Genomic DNA, 18,898 nt, shown 5'->3' on the forward strand with positions numbered 1-18,898 from the left:
ACTGAAATTCCCACCGAAACGAAATTGATGGAATTTTGTTCCGTTTTCGGAACGAAACCGAAACGTTTCGTCCATGAAATGTACGAAACGAAACGAAATTTACTAGAAGATGACAGTTTTTTAGTACCACATAATTACGTATATCGTTTTAGAATCACAGGTAAACAAAATCCGCAAAAAGAAACAAAAGCACAAAGCATACACAAATAATCACAAGTACAGAGTAGCATCCACAGGAACAGACCCACAAATTTACAAATTCAAATGCAAACATGGAAATCAGTCTGCAGATTTCAAAATCTGGCAGGCGAGTTGTCAGAACAGTACCACAACGCCCACTAACAGAGAAATTCCGTTTAATCTCTGTATGATGTGATCTATAAAAAACATTATTTTTCAGGAAAACACATTTACCCATATTTTATGAAATATTGAGAGGGCCATCCAAGTACATATCATTACATATCTTAATTTTTAAGTTTTTGGTTTGAACAAATATGTATAATTTATGTTTCATACTCATTATTCTCAACCAAAAATGGGTTTCTTGCTGATTTATATTTTCCTCAAAGCTTCATAAGCATGACAAGGTCAAACACTAATTACATTATTAAGAAGAATAGAAGATAAATAATCTTCCCAAAAAATGCTTAAACTGAGATTGTATTTGAACTAGTGCTCAGTTCTAGGTCAAATGAAGCAACTAGGACGAGTACCCTGTCTTAGTCCCAAGTTTATAAACAGGGAGAAGAGAATATCCCACGTGTGAATATGTGACACTAGATATCTGCCAACCTGCATGAGAGTACAGGGACACAACGCCTCACTCCAAGCACTCACGTAAGCACATCCATATAAGATAAAAATGATAGCAGAAGACAAATGATAAAAAAAGGTGGAGTCACAAATTAGCAATGGCAAAACAATTGAAATGGTCATACACGCAAGTCATTTTCTTCCTAATTTTAAAAAATGCATACATTGATGGGTCTATTAGTGTGTTTGCTATTGTTAAGACAAATGAGCTTATCCCTGACAAATTTTATTTCACAAGCGATCATAAATTTCTATTCAGTTTCAGTTATTTTATTTGTAGATCTTAAGCTTCTGACCATATCTCCCACTAAATATATTGCCTCACTAAATAAATTGTTTCTCCATGCATATAGTCTCAGATTGCCTAAAGTTATCATCATGAGTCAATTGAAATGGAGAAACACAACAATTAATCAAACTTTGGTATTAAGTAGACGTTGAAGTTGAGCAAATTCGTAAGACTGACGCGTAAACTTATCACAATTAATGGACTTCAAACTGGAACCAAACACTTGAGACTTAACAAAGATTGGATGCCCTAAGCATCCATCTTTGGATGCCCTAGGCGAGAGTGCCAGTGATGGAAATCATCTTTATCACAATTAAGACTGACGCATAAACTTATCACAATGAATGGACTTCAAACTGGAACCAAACACTTGCGACTTAACAAAGATTGATGCCCTAGGCGAGAGTGCCAGTGACGGAAGTCATCTTTATTCCGACCCAATAAATCAATATAAGGTTGTGAAATTAGAGGATCTAAGAGATAGACTGACTGTGTCATGACCTCAACCAATATTTTTTTTTTGTTCACTGGAAAACATACCTAGAAGGAAAGTGATGCTAATTCCAAATTTTAGTCAAGGAACTTACCGACAGAAGATTAGTGGACAGGCTGAGAACATGAAAAGAATAAGTTAAAGCAGCAGAAACAAAGACGGATCCCTCATCAAAAATCTTGGTAAGACTACCATCTTCTAGATGAACATGACAAACATTATTTGAACTGAAAAGAAATGAAAAATACTGAGATGTACCATACATGCAATCATTAGCCCATGAGGGGTTCTGGGATGGACAATGAATAATATGAAGGGTCATTGAAGTACTTGACTGAGAAAGGGAGGGTGTGAACATGCGCCAGATGTAGTTCATCTGTTGAATCAAGAGTTATAATCACCTTGGGATACCTGGATCATGTCACCATAAGTACACAATTGAGAAGCTTCTTGTCGGATTGAACCATGTGAAGTAGTAGTCACTATAGACTCTGAGGCAGCATTGTTAGCCATAGATGGTTTTTGTTGAGAATTTGAGATCCCAACAACAATCTCAAGTGTGGTTACTTACTATTAGTCCTACAATAGGAGCACTTCTCACCTACTACTCATCCTTGGCCTCAACCCAGATCTTAATTACAATTATTATTTTAATGACCACTTAAATCATTGTTTCTGCCACGTTGTCTACGCTTTTTGATGTGTCCCTCCAAATAAGATGATAATGCAGACATGTCATGTATAGGGGGTGATTTATTCATAACAATCCATCTATGATCATCTCTGCAATAAGGCACACACTGTTTAGGGGATGGAAGTGTAGCTCAGCCAAGAATTTGTGCCCGAACAGGATAAGAAATTACATATTCAAACCAGCCAATAACTCAAATTTTCTTTTGTACTCTTGATGCATATTGAGTTACTCCCTGCATTTGCCGAACAATGGAGAATTTAGGAGCAAAGACATCACCAACAAATTATTTGATTCCCAATCACAATATTTGGGGTCCTAAGGTTTAGTAGGTTTAATTGAGCCATTTATATAACCTAACTTCTACATAACAAAATATATATTGCGTTACTCTCCGCATTTTCCGAACAATGGAGAATTTAGGAGCTAAGACATCACCAACAAATTATTTGATTCCCAATCACAATACTTGGGATCTTCAGGCATAGGAGGTATAATTGAGCCATTTATATAACCCAACTTCTATTTAACTTGACCAAACAATTTGACAGTCCGTGACCACTACAAAAAATTAACACAATTCAACCAAGATGTAGTATCTATAATCCAGGATTTTTAGTGTGGTTGGAAATGAATATCCCACTATCTGATGACCTAGTGGATACCCGTGATGATTATTCTTCGGCCATTAGATGCTCACCAATACCAAACAGCAAACTACACTAGAAATCACCACACTACAACAATTATAGCAGGCACACTAAAACGTAGGTTTAATTGAGCCATTTATATAACCTAAGTCTCTATATTGCGTTACTTTCTGCATTTTCCGAACAATGGAGAATTAGGAGCTAAGACATCACCAACAAAATATTTGATTCCCAATCACAATACTTGGGATTTCAGGCGTAGAAAGTATAATTGAACCATTTGTATAACCCAACTTCTATTTAACTTGACCAAACAATTTGACAGTCCGTGACCACTGCAAAAAATTAACACAATTCCACCAAGATGTAGTATCTATAATCCAGGATTTTTAGTGTGGTTGGAAATGAATATCGCACCATCTGATAACCTAGTGGATACCCGTGATGATTATTCTTCGGCCATTAGATGCTCACCAATACCAAACAGAAAACTACACTAGTAATCATCACACGACAACAATTATAGCAGGCACACTAAAACCGGTAACCATCACATTATTCTTCACAGAACAATTCACAAACACTTCATTGGACACCAATTATAGCAGTCACACTTGACACATGTAACCGGCAGGTTATTCTTCACAGAGCAATTTACAAACACTAGTTGGGAGTTGGGACACCACACCACACCACAGCAGTTTCATTACATAAGCACAATACTACCCTTCATAAAAATATAAAAAGAAATCTGAACCTTCAACATCATAATATAATTTTCCTTTATGAATGGAGGCACTTTTGGCTAAGGAAACATCACAGCTCGCTCAAACTGAAAGACTTCTAATCACCCTTATAGATCACTCTATCATTGATTTGATCAAATTGAACAGGACTTGTTTTAGAAATCAATGTTAAAGAGATCTAAATCTAAAGATCTACATTAAAACTGAATTATTTCTAGATTAAAGAAATTGGGTTTTAGGTTTAACCCTTAAATCTTTCTCCAAACAGCCAACAACCACTGATAAGGGTGATTGAAAAGGATTTATTCAAACGAATATATGCTTCAAAGGAGATTCCCTTTGGAGCCATATGAGTGATGATGTCAGTTATATGAACATATGGAAGCCCTGGGAGAGATCTTCTTTCAATCCCAAAGGGAAAAGAAAAAAATCATGAATCTGAGATGGATGAAAATACATTGAGAGGAACCCTTGGATTTGAGTTTAGGACTTATCCATGCGTTCATTTGAGGAGAAGGAACAAAAGACAACGTAGTAAGAGGAGAAGAGAGACGTGAAGCTTTGGGAGAAATAGTGAGGGCTCCTATCTTGGGATTTCCTCTCTTTTATTATAACTTATGTCATTACAGGAAAATTACAATATTTCCCTTGATGATGGGAAATAGACAACAAGGGAAAAACAACTACAGCAAACATGTCACACGTGTAATATCTCAAGCGCGGACAAGCCAACCAATCCTTTTAGAAAGGAAGAAAATGTATCAGATAGATATAGAAGAGACTTTCAAAGATGAAAATTTCAAGCTAAAATTCAGATTAGTTGAAAAAAGTAGGATAAACAGAGAGAACAACCTTTCTGCATCAACTTGAAAGATAAATGAGCCAATCTTTAACTTTCTAGGAGCATCTCAAATACATGAAATTGGATTTTGATTTTTCAAAACAATACCCAATCAATCATTTGTTTTATGAATTAAAACCGAGAGCCATTATTTAAAACAATATAATACATATAAATTTCCAACAACATTACTTTGATGCTCTGATCAACATATCTACTGCTCAATTAAACTTGAAAATAGAACATAAAATGCAGCTTCTTTTTAAATCATAAATACTTATAGTGACTCAGAATAAACCTTTTGTCTGAGCATATTTTCACATTGTAAATGGCGTAACTTATGACATAATACTTGAAACCTTTCCTCAAGTATCCCTATCTGTGAAACATTTTCTCGAAATATATTCAAGAACCCAGATGCTCTGCTGCATTTATTTGTCATAGATCTCTGTCGCAAGTGTTTAATCTTCCTTGAAATGGATGACGCTTGATGCTGCATATACAGAAATTATCAAAAACAAAAGATGGTGAAAGACACCCTTTAAAGAGATCAAGACATAAATTAAGAAATGGAACATCCAAATATGAGATCTTTTGCATTCCATAATGTTAAAGTATAAAAGATAAATAACGCCTTTCTCCAACAACTTAAACTTTTGGAGAAGTAGGTAAGCTAACAAGGTATTAGAGCCAAAGGTCTCGAGTTCAAACCTTCCGGATAGCAAAATTCCACATGCGATGGTCGGCCCAAAGTGGGACCACATATGACGCAGGGAGCGTGGAGCAGCAGCACCAAGATAAAGATCAACACAAGAAGCGACTAAAATAATCTCGTTGGGGTTTGAAAACCCATGCCACGGTTTTGGAGAAAAACTCCAATATAACACGTGAAAGGAGCGAAGCTCCTTCACCCACGTGAAAGAGCCAATGCTCTCTTCACAAGTGATAAATAAACTTTATTCAATCTTCCTTCTTTCCTCATGCCATTACATTATATAAAAAAGCCAAAACCTACGAATAGCAACCCTAAATTCTTGCCTAACTATTATTCTCAATCTTCTAACTAAAGCAACATAAATAAAAAGTAGAAACATGACTAAAACTTTCCTAAAATAGTAATCCTGTAATATAACTATACCATATCCGTAAAATGCCTATAACTTAGCCAAACAAGTCCAAATCGCGTAATCTTGGGATTTTAGATAGGTAATCGAAAAACCTTTCTAAAAACACCAAAATCATGCCAAAAGAACAAGATTTGATGCCCTACAAATAAAATGACGAAAATAGAAAATAAAAATAAAAGACTTGTTCAACACCACGCGTTCTACATCAACATGCGCCACGTGTTTGCCAAGTGGGCCACATGTACGGGGGAGTGTTAAAGTATAAAAGATAAATAACACCTTTCTCCAACAGCTTAAGCTTTTGGAGAAGTTGATAAGTTAACACATAATATTTTTGTCAAAGAGTGACTTCAAATTAACAGTAACTGTGAGCAGCATGCATAGAAATGATCAAAAACAAAAGATGGTTAAGGACAACCTTTAACGAGAGTAAGACAAAAACTAAGAAATGGAACATGCAAATATGAGATCCTTAGCTTACCATAATATTTTTGTCAAAGAGTGACTTCAAATGCACAAAGGAAAGCAAGACTCATTCAAAAAGTACTACTATTTGTCATTTAATAGGTCAGCATTCTATAATTTAGTGTTACATTACAGAGTTCAGCTAGGGAAGAAGTAAAGAAGAGAATCTCATCTTACGCCACGAATATATATAGCAAGACGATCTTTCACCACAAATATATGTAGCAAGATCAAATCTAGGTAGAACTCTCTGTTTTCGTCTCTCTCTTCGCAATTTCTATCAAGTCCCTCTACATTTCCTTTTCTTCCTGACACATCCTTATTGTTGACGCATCACTTCCAGTCTGCCCCCTCTTTGCCTCCATCCCATGTGTAACCGACCCCGTGCCACTTAACGCATAAATGTCGTCCCTCCCTCCCCTTGTGAAACTGCAACTCTCACCAATTTCTGGATCTATCGGCATAGCCACCTCATCTCTCTCATCCATAGGACGGATTACCCAGAAACTAGCTAACGTAGGATGGGAACAACTTCTATGATTTAACCATGAAAATATGATTAAACGGTTGAGATTTTAAGATTATCCATGAGTAAATTTAATTATGTAATCAATCTACACATATGCATGCAAATAGCAAGAATTCCAAAAAGTAACAATTCTCACAAACAAGAAATTTCGTTAACCCCACAAAATATATTTCAATCCCACGTACGAAATTTCACAAGGTCTCACACAATAACAATATGCCTATGAGGAAGGTTTTGGTCCTCAAAAGGGGTAGCTGTCGAAGGATGCCGGGATGGTGTACACTATTGGGCGTAGGGAATATGGGTAAAAAGATGAGTAAATCTAGGGCTTGGGTTCTAAAATATGTGATTAGGCTAAGGAAAAATTCCTACAAGGTTTACAATAGGTTTGGATGGTGTTTTAAGGATTGAGGATTTTTTTTATTGGGAGGTAGGTGAAAAAGAAAATGCAAGATAGGTTTAGGGTTTTCTGAGGAAGGTAGGTTATGGGAGAAAAACTAAAACAGAAGACAGAAAATAGTAAATCGATAGATGAGAAGTAATAAAAGTATGCTACTTATCTCAAGGCTTCACACCATGAGTTTCTTTGGCATCTCACCAAAGAAGATGACGAAGAAGATGAAACCATTTTCTTCAAGAAGCTCTCCATATCTCATAACAAAATGAAAGTAGTGTTCTCTTTTACAAACCCAACATAAAGTATTATATCAAACCAATAGAAAACCCTAAGGACCAAACTACCCTTTTTATAAAGACTCAAAGACATGCTCCCACTTAAAATCCCATAATACATGTGTGGGGCCAATTTAAAACAACCATAAATCACATAACTTGAGTTATTTTGATGCAAAAAGACCCTATTACCCCCATATAACTAAAAAGACTCATAAAAGACTATTTTAACACCCTAAAACTCAACTCAACTCAACTCAACAAAGCCTTTGTCCCAAACTAATTGGGGTCGGCTAAATGAATCCTTTAGAAAAATTTCATGAAGAATGTGAAATTTAAGACTCAAAGGGCCCGCATAATCTATGAACCATCTTTGAAAATGTACATGGACTGGTCGGGCATCTGAAAAGTATCTGCAACATCTGTGCTGTCAGATCGTCGATCTAAAACATCTAGATCAAAGAATCTAGTCGTCCATCCAGATCGAAGTCAACCCTGCCCCTATGTCTCCTCCAACGTTGGTATACTCGAAATCCTGATTCTGGATCCCCATCACTAGCTTACCTCCTCCTCCTCCGCCCCTTCCCTTTTCCTTCTTCTCTATGTCCTCTTTGGCTGACCCACAACCCCAGCGATCTCCGAAAGCCACCAGCAGCCCCATTTCTCCCTATTTCCTCCTAAAGTTCCGTTTTCGTATTCCAAAATGACCTTTTCGTATTCCCCACTTCGGCCCGTAATCAATCATTTCCTAACACCAAACGAACAAACTGATAAGAGTTTGAATGAACAAATTGACAAGAGTTTTATTCATGGATTCAATGATTCTATTTTGTTTGTGGTAAAGATCTAGGGTATATAATATTTTACCTCTTATCTATATATTTTATTATCATATGCCCCTTTTTTATATGTGCTAAACCCTAACTCCAAATTTTCTCTAGATTTTTTTTTAACTATTCTTTTTAAACTCCTGTGTTAACTTACCAACTTCTTCAAAAGCTTAAGCTGTTGGAGAAAGGCGTTATTTATGTTTTATACTTTGAACTCCAGTGAACTACTTTCCTCCTCTCTTCTTTTCTTCATTCCATTCATTCCCCTTTGAAAGAAGTCAAAAAAAGAATCTAACGCTCTAGTCTAATTGAAGACTTTCAATGCTCATGCTATTGGAAAGAGCTTTCAACATGGAGTGGAGACTCCATAACGTACACAAAGAGTCACTGATCCATGAATAGAATCCTAATTCCGGTCTTGTTCCGCACAACAATGGATAACTCCAACCCTTACCTTGACCAATTTGTAGTGGTCTACCTTGATTACATAAGTACGGTACTCCGGGTGTAGGAGGAGAAGAAGCTTTATGTGAACAAACTCTCCATGAGATTCAGAGTTGCATTACTTATAGCTTCCTTGTTCGTAGACAAAGCTGATTCGGAATTGTCTTTCATTCCAAGGCATAACTTGTATCCAAGCGCTTCATATTAGCCTGGAGTTCGCTCCCGGCAATATAGCCATCCCTACCCTCTCACGTCAATCCCACGAGCCTCTTATCCATTCTCATTCGATCATGGCGGGAGAGCAAGTCCGAACAGAAAAACTCACATTGGGTTTAGGGATCATCAGGCTCGAACTGATGACTTCCACCATGTCAAGTTGACACTCTACTGCTGAGTTATATCCCTTCCCTGCCCCCATCGAGAAATAGAACTGACTAATCCTAAGGCAAAGGGTCTAGAATCTCAACGCCACTATTCCTGAACAACTTGTGGAGCCAGGGATGCAACCCATTACACGTGAGAAGGATCTCATTGTTATGGATGCTATTTCAAAACTATAACAGTCCCCCACACGTGTGGCGCCTTGGAAAACACGTGGCACATGTGGTCCCACTTTGGGCGACCATCGCATGTGGATTTTTCCTATTCGGGAGGTTTGAACTCGAGACCTTTGGCTCTAATCCAACTTCTCCAACAGATTAAGCTTTTGGAGAAAACTGGTAGTTAAACAAATCCACATGCGATAGTCGGACCAAGGTGGGACCACATGTGCCACGTGTTTGCCAAGTGGGCCACACGTGAGGGGGAGTGTTAAAGTATAAAAGATTAAATACTGTCCTTCTCCAACAGCTTAAGCTTTTGGAGAAATTGGTAAATTAACATGGTATCAGAGCAAAAAGTCTTGAGTTCAAACCTCCCGGATAGCAAAAATCCACATGCGATGATCGGCCCAAAGTGAACTGTGAAACCACATGTGCCACGTGTTTGCTAAGTGGGCCACACATGCGGGGGAGTGTTAAAGTATAAAAGGTAAATAACGCCTTTCTCCAAAAGCTTAAGCTTTTGGAGAAGTTGGTAAGTTAACATCATGCAAAGGAAAGCCCTCTCACTTTTCAAAGTTTATAGTGATGATTCGTTTCATTTATTCTCTGACAACCCAACCCATTTTTAAATCATCTGTCTCTTCTTTAAATTTTTTTCGCAAAACTGAATTACAACATTCTAAAATATATGGATTCACTTTCAAGTTTAATTTCTACAAATGCAACAACTGGAAAATTTTGGGGTTTTAATTAAAATATTTTCACCCCAAAAGTTTATGATACGGAGTGTGTTAAATTAACCTAGTTAATATGTTTCATAAAAAGGGTTTCAAGACGAGCCTTTAATTTTCAATTTTTGGTGGGACCCTACAATTTAACTGTGTAACCATATCCCTTCTTAACCGACCCTCTTGTTTATGTCTTGTAAAACAAAAAAATTGATATTTCCACCCCAAATTTAAATTAAAGTGGGTGTGTCAAGAATGCCCAAACAAGATTTTTCCGCTAGGCATAAGTGAAGGGGCATTCTTGGCATATAAAGTTAAGTTGAGAAATAACTTTTATGATTGGAGGCCTCAAAAGGTTTGCCGAAATTCAATCCCTTAAATATAGCAAATCAAATCTTAGCCGAAATTCTTAGGCCTCTAATATTGGGCAATTATTTCTTAATCCCAAAATTTATGGGACGTCCCTCTTTTTCTCCAAATTTATTGCCGCCCACTCCAATTTGAAGTGGGAACGACAGTTAAATTTCCATTTGGGCGTCCCATGTGGCCCCTAGTTATTCATATATTTAGATAATTATATTTCTTTTGCAAAGGTTTAAAAAAAAATTATATATATATATATATATATATAGATTAGAAGATCTAATTTTATAAAGAAGGAAAGCTAATAAGAGGAATTAAAGGAAGATGGTAAAAGTGGAGAATTTCAAATCTCTTCAAACAATATTGGGCATGTATACTTTCCCAAGTTGGGGACGTGTGCACTTATGCCTTCCCATACTCCCTTAAAATATTGTGTGGGCCACCTTCAAAATTTCAATCAAAGATTTTTTCATATAAACCTTTTAATCTTATTGGTGGGTCAATTAGAAATAAAGTAAAGAAAATAGGAAGTTGAAGCAAATAAGGGGTTGCTTGGGGAGGAATCCAATTGTTAAATTTAGGAAGTTTTCCTCTCACTCTCTCTCCCTCTTGAAAATATATGTACGTATTTTTGGCCCTTCTTCTCTGCCCCAAAAGCAAAATTCGTAAGAGAGAGAGAGAGAGAGAGAGGTGTTCGGCCATTTAAAAGAAAAAGGAGAAGGGAGGTTCATATTGACTCTTTGACTTCAAGTAAGTGCTCAAATAATTAACTATTCATTTTCTTTCATAAAAGTATTATTTTTGTTTTCATACCACACTTGTTAGATAGGTATAAGCAAAAGATTTTAACTATCAAGATTGTACTTTGTCCATGTAAAATAAGTTCATAAATTCTTAATTAATCGATATTTTTATGCCAAACAAAATTTTATTTAACTGATATCTTTTTATAGCTATGCTTCCAACTGAAACTTTAGTACCTTATGTAAATCAAGTGATTTTATATAATAAGTCAGTACAATATCTATATAAACATGCTTGTAGTATGAGATTTTATTTTTATCCGTTTCGTCATCAATATATTAACTTTGAAATTTCTGCGTGGCAGTATTATTGTGTAGAAAATAGGTACATAGGATCGTTAAATTATTCATCTCAAAATCATACGATGAACTTTATCATTTTCTCTAGGATTCGGAATGTTATCTGGTGCAAAGTTTTTTTTAGAAAATCTTGTAGTACCTTAGGACAATACTATTATACGTATAAAGTATTGGAAATTTTGTTAAGATATATATATATATATATATATATATATATATATATATATATGAGAGAAGAGAAGGTACTCCCTGGAGTAGATAACTTATCTACTCCCTACCTTAAAATAACAGTTGGGGCCATATTGTTTAGGTGATCCAAAGCATTCATTTGATGGGCCCTCACATAGATAGGGTGTGCCCAAAAAATCAGCTCGATAGGATCATCCTAACCCTATGAACTGTGGAGGCAAAAATGGACGTGTATAAGCCTGCACAAATCTGTCCATTTTTTGCCTCCATAGTTCATTGGGTTAGGATGATCCTATCGAGCTGATTTTTTGGGCACACCCTATCTATGTGAGGGCCCATCAAATGAATGCTTTGGATCACCCAAACAATGTGGCCCCAACTGTTATTTTAAGGTAGGGAGTAGATAAGCTATCTACTCCAAGGAGTACCTTCTCTTTTCTATATATATATATATATATATATATATATATATATATATATATATATATATATATATATATATAAACAGGTAGATGTCCACTAATAAGAAATTTTTTTAATTTAGTACTTTCATATTAAGTTAAGGAAATTTCTTATAGTTTAGTTCAATCAATGTTTTCGTAAAAGTTAAAATTTAAATAAAACAAAAGTAGACTTTTCTATCGCGATGTTTTTAATATCAAATTATTTTGATATCTATGATCAATATATAAGTAGTAAGGGGCTGGTAATCAATGGTTAATTTAAACCCATTAGATATAAGTAATCACTTATTCAAATAAATCGAAAATATTGGAGTAAAGAGAACTAGGTGCCTGACTTAGGACGAGATTTAACGATTCAATGAAAAGCTTAGTTGTTTGTGCGGTTCCATGATCCCAGGATTTGTGCTTCTCTGATTCTAGTTAGAAGCGGCTTCGAATTTCCCAAGTTCTGACATCAAGGCAAGTTTTGGTTACTCACTTAATAATGCTTTTAATGTTGATGTGCTTTTATTATTCTATTTTCCATAATAATGAAATGAATAATTTAGCATGTGTAATAAGAGTGGATTGTTCTAGCCATGTTATTCCGATTTCAATTATTTAATGCTTGGAATTGGGTAATGATTGGAAAAATTGAGATTTGGATTGTAAAAGAAAGGCTTTATTGGAAAATAATTGTACACATATTTAGGATTGGGAATAATGGGAGGGAGGACTAAGGAGAACCCTTAGATCCAACCTTGGGCGGAAAGCCAAAAGCCAACCAGTCCGAGAGCGTACGACAGCTGATGGGCGATGCATTGGGAGGAACCCTTGTGGTGAACCGATCGAAATCCTAAAGTGGATCACGTTCCATTAGGGAACGGAGGGTCCTTGATGGTCAATGATCACCAGCCAGGCTAGAAAGCCACTGCAGTACATGAGGAGAAAATCAATGGGAACTACCGCATGATCATTGGGGAAAAGGAGAGATCATTTAAAGTTTCACTCGTGCATTGCATTTTACAATTATTTGTTTTAGTTTTAAGTTGATAATAAGACTGCTACAGTTCATGTTTTATTATTGTTCCATTGTTGTAGAAAATATTATAGTGAAATGCATGTCGCTTAAATTCATTATTCAGAGAGTTTCCTTTACTTGCTTCTAACCCTCATATCCTACAGGAATGGTAGGTGAAGAAGAGGGAGCTTTTGCGAATGAAGACATTTGATGAGACCAATGCGGGCATTTGGGGTGCTAGAGTCATAGAGTGCGGATTGACATCATGGTCACTTCCGTGGTTTTGGTTATTTGGATTTAGGATTTATTATTTGGGTTATTCAGACTTTGGGTTTAATTATGTTAGTGGGTCTCAAATTTGGAGACATTTTGTTTATTGTTAGTTGTTCACGAGAATAATGATGATGGGACGGTTTTAATTTATTTTGTTTTAATTAATCGCTTCCGCTATTTGTTATCTGCTTAAAAAAAAAAAAAAAGTTTCAATGGTTTTGGTAGCGACCTCAGGCAATGGAAGCCGGGTCGTTACAACAAATGTGAATTTTGTTGAATATTTGAACATTTTATCTGAAAATTAATGATGTATTTTATTTTTCTATTCCACAAGTCTAAGATTTTGCTTTAGCCTTCTATATAGCTTGTACAGGTCTTTAGGCTGGATTTTGAATTTATTTGAGATATGGATTTTCAGACGCAAGCACCGAAATCTAACAATTCCATGGAAGTATGTCAAAGATGGGAATAGGCAAATTCCAACAATTCAATGCTATCCTTTGTCCCTTTCTAGCAGTTTTTATGGATCAGTATGTCAATATTTAGATAATTAATTGTTGGAATTTATGGATGATGGAAATTCATGTGTGAGTTAATTTACCCGAGTTGTTTTCTAAAATAACTGCAATTTACTTTGTAATCCTGGACTGTGATGATGTTTTAGCAGCTGTTTATGTAGACAACTGTGAGCGAAATTGTAGGAACTGTGAAGACTTTTTACTTCAAGTAATTGATTGCATCAAACATGTATGCACTCATATTGTAACGACCGACCCTTTAATTGGGTTTTGTAAATTAAAAATTTTGATAATTCCACCCCAAATTTTAATAAAGTGGGTGTGAATAAATTACCCAAATAAGTGTATTACATTAAGTATTAGTTTAGGGGTCTTTTGGACTTGCAAAGTTAAATTGAGAATCCACCTTTAGGCCTCCAAAAAAGTTGCCTCCAAAAAAGTTGTCGTATCTCAACTCCCAAAGAAATAGGCGGTGTGTTCCATTATTTTCTGCCCAAAATTTGATCGAAATCCCAAATCCTAAAAATATTGCCGCCCACTTGAAAATTGGAGTGGGTACGGCAAATAAACCTCTTTCCCTTTTTGGGCGTGTATGGTGGGCCCTCAAATCAACCATAAAAATGTATAATTATAAAAGCAAAAAGCCGACCAGTCCGAGAGCTTACAACAGCTGGTAGGCGATGCAATTGGGAGGAACCCTTGTGGTGAACCGATAGAAATCCTAAAGGGGATCACATTCCATTAGGGAATGGCTCCTTGATGGTCAACGATCGACGGCCAGGCTATAAGCCATCATTATACATGAGAAAAAAAAAATTTGGGATGCCGCATGATCATTGTTGTTACATGAGAGAACCATATTGATTGTTCATTTAGATTTGCTTTCAGTTATTTATTTCCTGTTATTATTAGAATAATTGATTCAGTACACTGTTAATTATGATGCAAAATATGTTTATTCATTTTAATGAAGAATTGTGAATAATGCAATGGTTGTTATGCTTGATTTTTATCCCTCTGGTCTTCCAAATGACCTTGCTCTCTGACTTAGTTACCCTACAGTCATTTTAGGTGAGGAAGATGGAGCATTCGCCAACGAAGACATCTGAACATAGGATCAGGGAAGGGGAGAAAGATCGTGTCAAGTCCGCCTGACTATATAAGTCATGGAATAGTCAGTTGTTTTGAATTTTGGTTATTTTATTGGTTTTAAGTTGCAACATTGCAAAGTTGTGGATTTGTTTCAAGAAATTTAAAAGAGTGTTTGAATCTTGGAATAAGAATTTATTGCTTCCACTACTTATTTATCTTGTTGTTATAAAAAAAATTTCCTGTGGTCTTTGGTAGCAATCCCAGTCGATGGAAGCCAGGTCGTTACACATTCATGCTAGAAAGATATCTCTGTAAATTAATCCAAGAAAAGGATTTTTGGTTGAGATTGGGAACTTAACAATCATCTCCCTAGCCATTTACTGATATTGGCCTGATAACTGAAAGAAGCCACCATTCTATTGCGCTCAAAACAACTTTAAGAACCCCCAAACAGCACAGGAACATTCGGGCGACATTATTTGGCACAAATTGTTGGAAATGATGCATAAACAAAGTCATATTCAAATAAATAACAGTTTCGGTGTCATAAATCAGTTCAATTATACATTTTTCTTTTATTTTTATTCTTTGATCCATAATTCCAATATCTGTCCATCAGTCCATCTCTCTCTCTCCCTCTCTCTCTCTCTCTCTCTCTCTCTCTCTCTCTCTCTCTCTCTCTACACGCACACACACATAATGTGCCACCACATTGTAGACATGCAACATTTGTGGCTGGAATTAACTAGTGGTTACCATGTGAAAATATATCCTGCCAAATTTGCAGGGTGCAAATGTGGGTAGACTGTTATATACTCTTGTCCTCTTCTCCAAATTGCTTTTGATGCCCTTGCATTTCAATTTTTCTTCTGTGTGTTGCCGGCATGGTTCTAGGATAATCAGATGGACCTGCCTTCTGTCTCCAGTATTTCCTACATTTCTTCCCTACCATTCTGACCAAATTTCGTGAATGTAATGATAGTTGTTTACCATTCAAAAAAAAATGATAGTTGTTTACGCTTTAGGTATTGGCTCTGTGCAGCAGTCAAGTTGAAGTGTTTGCTTGTGACGAATGATAGAGAAGGGAGATCACATTTTTGAACTGTAAAGACCCGGCCCCACACGGGCCTAGAAAGTTAATAACCTTAATTAATCTGGACCGTAGATCCCTAGACCAAAAATCACAGTGTATTTTCGTTTTTTTAGTATAACCAATTTTTGGGGCATCAAATCTTGTCCGTTCAACATAATTTTGGTCCCGGTAGATAGGTATTTCGAATACCTATCCAATGGACCCAAGATTTAGCGATTCGGACGTGATTTGAGTAAGTTATGACCTTTTTTCTATTAGGATTAGGCATAGTTACAAGTTTTGTCTTATTAGGCAATTTTTTAGGAGTGCCAATATTAAAATTTAGTATTTTCCTTTTTAATTAAGTTAAGTAATAAGATAAAATGTAAAGAGTCCGAGAGAGACTAGGAAACTTACTAACTAGTAGTAGTTGATTAGGAAACAACTCTAAACAAAAAGGAAAGCTAGGATTTATAAAAGACCCTTCATGTGGTTCTCCCCTCTCATGCATGTCCAAAAACCGAGAGAGAGAGAGAGAGAGAGAGAGAGAGAGAGAGAGAGAGAGAGAGAGAAGAGAGAAAAAGAAGAAAAGAAAAGAAAAAGGAGAAGAGGGATTGATTTTCAAACCCTAATCTTGTTTCGAGTAAGTGCCTAAAATCTTTCTCTATGTGTTTTTTATTGTGATTCATGGTGTTTTATTTTTTATTTCCTTAAATCTTTTTCGAATTAGGGTTCAAAGCTATTTTTCCTTCAAATCAAGATTTTCTTATGATCTTTATATGTAAAAGATGATTTTCTTGGAAGACAATTCATGTGCATGATCCGTAGTATATATATGTGATTTTTTTTAATAAAAATCAAATCATGTGTGTCCTATATTAAGCCCCATGGCTGTTTTTCCATAAAATCAGCATGATTATAATGAGTATCATGTAGAAAAGATGTTCTTTTAAAATCATATATATATATAGAGAGAGAGAGAGAGTGTGTAGATAACTTATCTACACATATGTGTAGAGAGTTCTCTACACACTAGCTTAAAATACAGTGGGGGCCCACATTGTTTGGGTGATCCAAGCCATCCATTTTAAAGGCCCTCACATAGATAGGGTGTCTACAAAAAATCAGATCCATAGGATCATCCCAACCCTACGATTTGTGGAGGTAAAATGGATGTCTTTAAACCTTCACAAATTAGTCCATTTTTTGCCTCCACAGTTCGAATGGTTAGGATGATCCTATGGATCTGATTTTTTGTGGACACCCTATCTATGTGAGGGCCTTAAAAATGAATGGTTTGGATCACCCAAATAATGTGGCCCCCACTGTATTTTAAGCTAGTGTGTAGATCACTTATCTACACATATGTGTAGGAACCGTTTTCTCATACATATATATATATATATTAGAAGCTTTGGTTTTCTACAAATTTAATCATGCGCATGCTATATATATATATATACACACACACACACATACACACACACACACACTAAAGAATTGTTTCCTAGATATATCAATGCATGTGTGTGATTTGAATATGAAATAACAACTGTTTTTCTTCCAAACAGTGTGATTTTATTTTATGTGAAAATCATGTCCTTCAAAAATCAGCCCATAGGTGATATGCTTGATAAATCATATAATTATTTTTCTTTCGGAGAAAGGCCTAGTGTTTATATAAATTGTTCGTACTTGTCTTTTTGTTAAAAACAGCCCCTAACATGATTTTTGCCCAAGTATATATATATATATATATATATATATATATATATATATATATATATATATAATGCAAATAATTAAGAATCTGATCACTATATGAATTACGCATAGGTATTACTACCCATGAGTGTATCTTTTTGATGTATGACACTGGAATCTTTGGAAATAGAATTTAAAGAACAAAACCTAAAAAGTTATGACTCTCCAACTATTCTAGGGTCAGAGTTCAAGTATAATTTAACGGGAAACTTAGTGTGAGTACATGATTTTTGTTTCAGATTTGGTAGCGCATTCGACTCTGACATTAAGGATTTCTCACTCTCTCACACCACAAGTAATTAAGGTAGGTGACGGTGCCCTAAACTTGTACTCTTAAGCAATGATTGATTTATACGCATGCAATGAAAATTCTTAGTAGACATAGAATTGTTCATGCTAACGATGTAGTTAAGATGATTGTTTCTTATTAATATGCATCTCGCTCTCGTGTTTGGTTATACTAGTAGCATGCAACAAATATTGGAAAATGATGTTATGTCAGTAGCTTACAAAAGATGAATATTATGATTCCTTATTAAAGGAAAAAGAAAAAAATGTGGGAAGCAAGAAAACTGCTAAAAATATCTTTAAGATATTGATAAAAAAAGATATGGATGATATGCTAGAAAAACTGGTAAGAAACAAAGGCATTGGGAAAATAATTTTGTGGATTGGGCGGAGGTATGAGTCGTCCAGGAATAATGAAATTCCAAGCCGGCCTTCGCTTTTAGCGCACCCCCTTGGCGGTAAATGCATCATCTTAGACCATGCTGTCAAGAGGCGGAGTGGCTATTAAGCATGTCGTAAAAAGTCCTTCATGCCCACTACTTGTAGACGAGGGTAGTGGAACGTATTGGAGGCAAGGTAACAAGCTATGAGGAGCTGGATTGCCTTGGGGAGTCGTCTCATGCATTAAATTAATAATAAACACAAACCTCTTAAATGTAAAATGTTGTCTGTTTATGAAATCAGTAGATTCACATTCAATGGATATTATGACGTGTTCTTTTATTAATATTTCATGTTTCAATTTGAAATAATTGTTATCACATGTTCACCATTGAATTGATTTGTATGCTTTTAAATTCAAGAGTTGTTTAATTATATTTGTTTAGGTACCGAATGAATCTAAATAGTTCTTTGAACTAACATAAAAAATCCCCCACAAGTTTTGCTACAATTGATCACATTGAGACA

At 35.6% G+C, this 18,898-nt stretch overlaps 1 protein-coding gene across 7 annotated transcripts in view; it reads right to left on the reverse strand.

Moving 5' to 3' along the window:
• LOC143853464 (Early-responsive to dehydration stress protein (ERD4)) overlaps window positions 1-18,898 on the reverse strand; it is a 70,695-nt gene that overhangs the window by 14,707 nt on the left and 37,090 nt on the right. For 6 of the 7 annotated variants that reach the window (XM_077363245.1, XM_077363242.1, XM_077363240.1 and 3 more), the window contains one exon: window positions 4,825-5,019. The exons of the other annotated variant lie outside the window; for it this stretch is intronic. In XM_077363245.1, the coding sequence (XP_077219360.1) occupies window positions 4,825-5,019 (195 nt within the window). The remainder of the gene's footprint in view (window positions 1-4,824; window positions 5,020-18,898) is intronic. 7 annotated transcript variants of the gene reach the window in all.

The sequence above is a fragment of the Tasmannia lanceolata genome, unplaced genomic scaffold (assembly GCF_043159265.1).
Source record: "Tasmannia lanceolata isolate RefF3 unplaced genomic scaffold, GAP_Taslan_0.1 ptg000019l, whole genome shotgun sequence".
NCBI classification, from domain to species: Eukaryota; Viridiplantae; Streptophyta; class Magnoliopsida; order Canellales; family Winteraceae; genus Tasmannia; species Tasmannia lanceolata.